Source organism: Pantherophis guttatus, chromosome 9 (genome assembly GCF_059756535.1).
Source record: "Pantherophis guttatus breed Tessera chromosome 9, ASM5975653v1, whole genome shotgun sequence".
Lineage (NCBI taxonomy): Eukaryota > Metazoa > Chordata > Lepidosauria > Squamata > Colubridae > Pantherophis > Pantherophis guttatus.
In genome coordinates this window covers 3,700,855-3,707,500 of record NC_142071.1, presented here as the reverse complement: position 1 = coordinate 3,707,500, position 6,646 = coordinate 3,700,855, and the positions used below count along the sequence as shown (strand labels likewise).

The 6,646-nt window shown below is 51.2% G+C and overlaps 1 protein-coding gene across 1 annotated transcript in view; it reads left to right on the top strand.

Moving 5' to 3' along the window:
- The window catches only part of CNNM3 (cyclin and CBS domain divalent metal cation transport mediator 3), a 39,785-nt gene extending 37,508 nt beyond the window's left edge, over window positions 1-2,277 (top strand). Inside the window, exon 8 of the mRNA XM_060683534.2 lies at window positions 951-2,277. Within this exon, the coding sequence (XP_060539517.2) occupies window positions 951-1,009 (59 nt within the window). The 3' untranslated portion in view covers window positions 1,010-2,277. The remainder of the gene's footprint in view (window positions 1-950) is intronic.
- Window positions 2,278-6,646: the final 4,369 nt, after the last annotated feature.

Genomic DNA, 6,646 nt, shown 5'->3' with positions numbered 1-6,646 from the left:
CTGATTGTCACAGCTGATTGTTGGAACCTTTTTAAAACTTTTTTAAAGCATTTTTTTTTACCACTTATTGCCCAAATGGATAGTAAAAAAATACTATAAAAAAGTTTTTTAAAAAGTTCAGACGGTCAGCTGTGCTGCGATCGTGGAAAGTTTTTTTTTTTTTTTTTACTTTTTAAAGCATTTTTTTTTACTACCGGTTCAGGCGAACCGCCCCGAACCGGTAACATTTCACCCCTCGTCTAGACTTATGGAGTTTAGCATGAGTTGGAAAAAATGTGCAAAGAATGGTGTTTCCCAACAGAGATCCCTGCCCATAAGCAGTCCCTAAACATGTAAGCTTTGCAGAATAGATCAAATTTCCATTAATGTAAGGAGGAGGCAGTTCTTATTTGACTATCAATTTCAGGGTCCCACAACATACCTGTCAAGTAGGCCATCTATATTCATTTCCCCTTGAAGGTGGAAGGCTGATATTTTTGTTTAAAAAGTCTTCTGTCTTAAGAAATTGGATGCAGCTAAGATTTCAGACAAGGTTTTCAGGAATTATTTTGCAGCTTGCAACGTCCGGCTATCCCTGGAGAGAAAATTTCCCCTTCCTTGTTTCCCCCCAAAATAAGACATCCCCTGATAATAAGCCCAATCGGGCTTTTGAGCGCATCACTAAAATAAGCCTCCCCCTGAAAATAAACCCTCGCCGAAAATATTTAAACATAGAGCTGGAAATCAGGTAAGACAGCAAGGGGAGCCCCATCTTGCTCCACGCGCCCCAAAATAATATCTCCACGAAAATAAGGCCAAGCGCTTATTTCGGGGTTCAAAAAAAATATAAGACAGGGTCTTATTTTCGGGGAAACACGGTAGATTATTATCCTATCCTGTTTCTCTGTCCTGCCACTGCCAGGGGTTGTGCCCATTACATTTCATGGCTGCTCCTTTCCTCCACGTTCCAGGGAAAAGCCGAAGCAAGTTCAATCTCCAGGAAGAGACCAGCCAGAGCACGGGGGTTTGACTTCAAACACGTGGCGTTAGGGCTGCAGGGCGGGGCGAGCCCAGGAGGACCCCTCCCTTAAAACCTTCAGCACTTCTCCTGGCTACCGCCCTGGTTTTAGACGGACTTCTGCGTTGGGCACCTGCGTTTCCAAAAGACAGTAGGAGCCCGGCCTTCTCGGGGGAGAGAGGGGGCCTGGCTGGATCCAACGCCAGCGGCTTCCGGCGCCCCGACTGGGCTACTACGCCTAAGACATTTATAAGCAGTGCTTGACTGCGGAGGGTTGGTGGACCTGGGCGAAATGTGTTCGTGGCGGAGAGCGGCGGCCAGCAAATACAGACTCGACTCTTTTTGACATTTGTGGTGCCAACGGGGAGGCGGCTGCCAGGCCCTTCCTGCTCATTGCCTTCTAACCGTGTCACCCGGCCCCTCTCTCGTGTTTCCACTTCCCCGTTGTGCTAATCTCGCCAGGGCCCCAGATATACGCACCTCCCTTAAAAGCACTTGCCGGACTCTGCCGGATTTTTGCGGCAACGGCCTCGGTGTTCATTTGTGCCAGCTGTCCTTGCCCGCTTGGATCTCGGCTCTGGGACCGACCCTACGAGCCTGCCATCTTGCCGGGGTTCTGATAGCCTGGCCTGCCTTGCTGATCTGGGTTGCAAGCCATGACTCTTGTGAGTCCCCCAAGCTCGCCCGAGTGCCTGTACCAGGCCTAGCAGCCCCCGCCCACAGTCCCGGTCCTTTACTTACCCCTGCCGAAACAGTGCCAAAGAAGCTCTGGGAATCCTGCACCTCTCTTCTGCCTGCTGGCATCAGGCTTGCCAGTTTCCTGTTTGCCCTGGATCAGCTGTCCTCGACCAGACGGGATTTCTGCCAAGGGACTCATGCTACAGAGGAGGGGCAGGCGGCTACTTGCCCCCCCTCCCACTCTCCAACCTGTTCTCCCTTCCATGGTGTCTGTCCTTGAAAAGTCGAACGTCAGAATGCTGAGTCCTCCCCACTTTTTCTGGGGCTGCCCCTTTTGCCCTCTTGGGAAGGGCACCGCGTCTCTGGCTTTCCCTGGATTATCTTCGGTCTTGGATTTCCATTTCCAAGCTCTCGCTGGCGATCCCACGTTTCCCTTGGGCGAGAGAAACCCTCCACTCCGGCTTTGGCAGAGAGACATTTACCACCTCGTTGCTCTACACAGTATTTCCCCTCTGGGACGTGCCCGTCCCTAAATCTTATTTTTTAAAAGTCAATAAAAGAATTCTGAGGGATTCAGGAAGAAGAGAATCCCGTTCCCTTTCTCTCCCTCGTTCAGCCTTTCCCTTTCTCACAGTCAACAGCTGAATCGTTGCGTGTCCGGTTTGGGTTAAATCGTTTGTAACCTGCCCACCAGCTGTTATTTTCCCAGGGAATTGTCTCTCCTTACACATCTGTATGTCACAGAAGTGAGTACATCCTCTCACATTTTGTAAATATTTAAGTATATCTTTTCATGTGACCACACTAAAGAAATGGCACTTGGCTACAATGTAAAGTAGTGATTGTACAGCTTGTGTAACAGTGTAAACGCGCTGTCCCCTCAAAATAACGCAACGCACAGCCATTCATGTCTAAACTGCTGGCAACAAAAAGGAGTACACCCCTAAGTGATAATGTCCAAATGGGGCCCAAGTAGCCATTTTCCCTCCGTTGTGTCATGTGACGCGTTAGTGTTACAAGGTCTCAGGTGTGAACGGGGAGCAGGTGCCTTAAATTTGGTGTTAATGCTCTCACTCTCTCACTGGAAGTTCAACATGGCACCTCATGGCAATAAACTCTCTGAGGATCTGAAAGAATAAATTGTTGCTCTACATCTGTGATGGCGAACCATGGCACGCGTGCCACAGGTGGCATACGGAGCCATATCGGTGGGCACACGAGCATTGCCTTAGCTCAGCTTCAGCACTCATGTACGTGCCAGCCAGCTGATTTTCGGGCCTTCCAGGCCCACCAGAAGTCGAGAAACGGGCCGTTTCCGATCTCCGGGGTGGGGAGGCCTTTTTCGCTCTCCCCAGGCTCCAAGAAAGTCTTTGGAGCCTGGGGAGAGTGAAAAACAGGCCTTCTGGTTCCACTGGAAGTCGGGAAACAAGTCGTTTCCAGCATCCAGAGGGCCTCTGAGGGGGTGGGAAAGGCCATTTTCGCCCTCCCTAGGCTCCAAGAAAGCATCTGGGGCCTGGGGAGGGCAAAAAATGGGCCCACCGGTAACCTTTTTGCTGTTGCGTGACAAAAGCGGGGATTGTGCATGCATGCGTGGGGGTGGGGGCACGGGGGGCATTGAATTATGGCTGTGGGCACGTGCGGACGTGATCCCCCCACACTCCCCCTACTTTTGGCATGCAATGGCAAAAAGATTAGCCATCACTGCTCTACATAAAGATTGCCTAGGCTATAAGAAGATTGCCAAGACCCTGAAACTCAGGACTTCTTATGCACAGTCACCCATGCCCTCGTCATGTCTCGCCTGGACTACTGCAACACTCTACATGGGGCTCCCCTTGAGGAGCACCCGGAGGCTCCAACTGATCCAGAATGCGGCTGCGCGGCTGATTATGGGAGCGACGTGGCGCTCCCATGTAACACCTCTCCTGCGCGAGCTGCACTGGCTCCCGGTGTTGGTTCTCATCTTTAAAGCGCTCCATGGCTTAGGGCCAGGGTATGTACGAGACCGCCTGCTGCTACCGATAACCTCCCACCGGCCAATACGCTCTCACAGAGAGGGCCTCCTCAGGGTGCCGTCAGTCAAGCAATGTCGGCTGGCGGCCCCCAGGGGGAGAGCCTTCTCTGTGGGGGCACCCACCCTGTGGAATGAGCTGCCTCCTGGAATATGACTGATCCCGGACCTCACCTTCTGTAAGGCCCTGAAGACTTATTTATTCCAGCAAGCCGGCCTAGCCTAAAGGGTTTTTAATGGGATTTTTTAAATTTTATAGACTTGGGGTTTTAAAATGGGAGGCCAATTGATTTAATCTTTTTTAATTATCTTAACTTTTGTATTGTATGTATTTTAATTTTGGCTGTTCACCGCCCTGAGTCCCCTTGGGAGAAGGGCGGTATATAAATTAAATTAATAATAAATAAAAAAAAATAAACTGAGGTGCAGCACAGTGGCCAAGGCGATACAAGCGGTTGGATTGGGACATTATCACTTAGGGGTGTACTCCCTTTTGTTGCCAGCAGTTTAGACATGAATGGCTGTGAGTTGCGTTATTTTGAGGGGACAGCACATTTACACTGTTATGCAAGCTGTACAATCACTACTTTACATTGTAGCCAAGTGCCATTTCTTCAGTGTTGTCACACGAAAAGATATACTTAAATATTTATAAAATGGGAGGGGGGTTGCTCACTTCTGTGACATACTGTAAGTCACTGATGATGGCAGAAGAAACCTGCATCTCTCCTAATTGAGGTGAGTATCGTCATGATTCAGGGGCAGAGATGCGGTTAAGCCCCCTCCCCTTCTTCCTTAGGAAGCATATCATGCTGAAGAGATGCACTGGCTATTCCCCCACCCACCCCCCCCAGCCACAAGAACGCCTAGGGATGAAGGCCTGATTTGGGGGGTAGGGGCAGGGGTGAAATCCAGCAGGTTCTGACCAGTTCAGGAGAACCCAATTTGGGTTTGGCTAGTCTAAGGAAAAGAAGAATTAGGGGTGACATGCAGAGGTGGGATTCAGCAGGTTCTGACGAACCGGTAGCGGAAATTTTGAATAGTTCAGAGAACCGGTAGTAAAACTTCTGACTGGCCCTGCCCCCATCTATTCTCTGCCTCCTGAGTCCCAGCTGATCGGGAGGGAATGGGGATTTTGCAGTAACTTTCCCCTGGAGTGGGGAGGGAATGGGGATTTTGCAGTATCCTTCCCCTGGAATGGGGAGGGAATGGGGATTTTACAGTATCCTTCTTCTGCCACGCCCACCAAGTCACACCCACAGAACTAGGTGGGGTGGGGTGGAAGGAGCATATAGGATAGAATAGCATCCTATCCTATATGCTTTTTAACCAGTCTGCCATTGTGAGACCCAAACTGTGTGCAGGATTAGACAGAGTTAATCTCTTAAAGCAGCAATTTGGCTGAGATGGGGAGGAGGAGGAGGAAGAGGAGGTTCCATGGGAAAGTTCTGGCTCACTCAAGCCGTCACACGTGTGCGGTGGCTCTTACACACCAAAGGGAACAGGTCACGCATTCCTTATCCTTTGAGGTCACTGCTGGGCAGATGTGAATGTCTCCCTTTCCCCATATCTGTTATCTCTTGGTCTGCAGTCACAGGCAGGGAAAGGTTTACCTAGGGCAGTGATGGCTAACCTTTTTGCTATCGCGTGCCAGGAAGGGGGGGTCGCGCATGTGTGTGTCCACACCCATAATTCTATGTGCCCCGCCCCCACGCATGCATGAGTGACCCCCCTCCCCCTGCTCCTGACTTGCGATGGCCCAGTAGGCCCATTTTTCTTTCTCACCTGGCTCCAGGATCTCTCTAGGAGTCTGGGGAGGGCAAAAACGACCTTCCCAACACCCCCTGGAGGTCCTCCGGAGGCCGAAAATGAGCCATTTGACAACTTCCGGTCCCACCGGAGCTGAGGTTGCGTGCCCACTGATATGGTTACGCGTGCCACCTGTGGCACGCGTGCTATAGGTTCGCCATCATGGAGCTAGGGCATTGGCACCAAAAGTGATATGCCGGTTCGGACCGGTTCACCCGAACTGCTTGCGGAAATTGCAGGTGGGCCCGTCCATCCACCCCGGTGCTGTGCCATCCTATTTCTGCACATTTTGATGCCGCGCACGCTAGCAATGCACATGCATGGAACACTGCGTGGAGGCGGTGCGTGCACATTCACATTCGCAAACCGGTAGGGAAGGTAAGTGAATAGCACCTCTGATTGGCATGACACGATAAACTAGGTTAACCTTCACCTTAGTTTTGCAGTTGAGCACGTAGGGTGAACTCGGCTTGTTTGGTTGGTTTTTCAGATTGGCACACTGGGGGAAATTCAGAAAATGGTTCCAGTAACTAGGTGAAGTGAGTCAATCCTTATTCTGCCTCCCTAGAGAAGTCAATTCTTCCCTTTTCCTTGGCGGCATCAGAACAACTAGCATCTCCTTCCTACTTCTGCTGTCCGTCCTACTTCCAGGAAATGTTATCTGAGATTATTTCAAGAAGACAACCATGGGGAGTGCTGGCCACAGAGTGCCTGGGGAGAAATAGCAGCCGCCCCCTCCCCAGGTAGAAAGCTAGCACAGCAAAGACTCAGCTGGGCTGGAACCTCCTTCACTGATACACTAGCATTTAGTTGCTAGGAATTGTGGACCGGAGGACCCAGGAAATCTACGCCCAGGGTGGTGACTTTGGGGTGGGGGGGTTTCCTCCAATGGAAGTTGGGCAAGGGATTCCCTGCCCGGTTGCTGGGTGGGTGTGGCCATGGTGGGTGTGGCCTATTTGGCCTCATGCACCATGGGGAAGTGTTTTTGCCCTCCCCAGGCTCCAGAGGCTTTTCTTGAGCCTCTGGGAGGGCGAAATCCCCCTTTCTGAACTTCTGGTAGGCCTGTTTTTCACCCTTCCAGAGACTCCGTGCGCGCCCTGCACTAAATATGGGGACTCTGGGGAGGGGAGGGGAGGGCCAGCCAGGAGTGA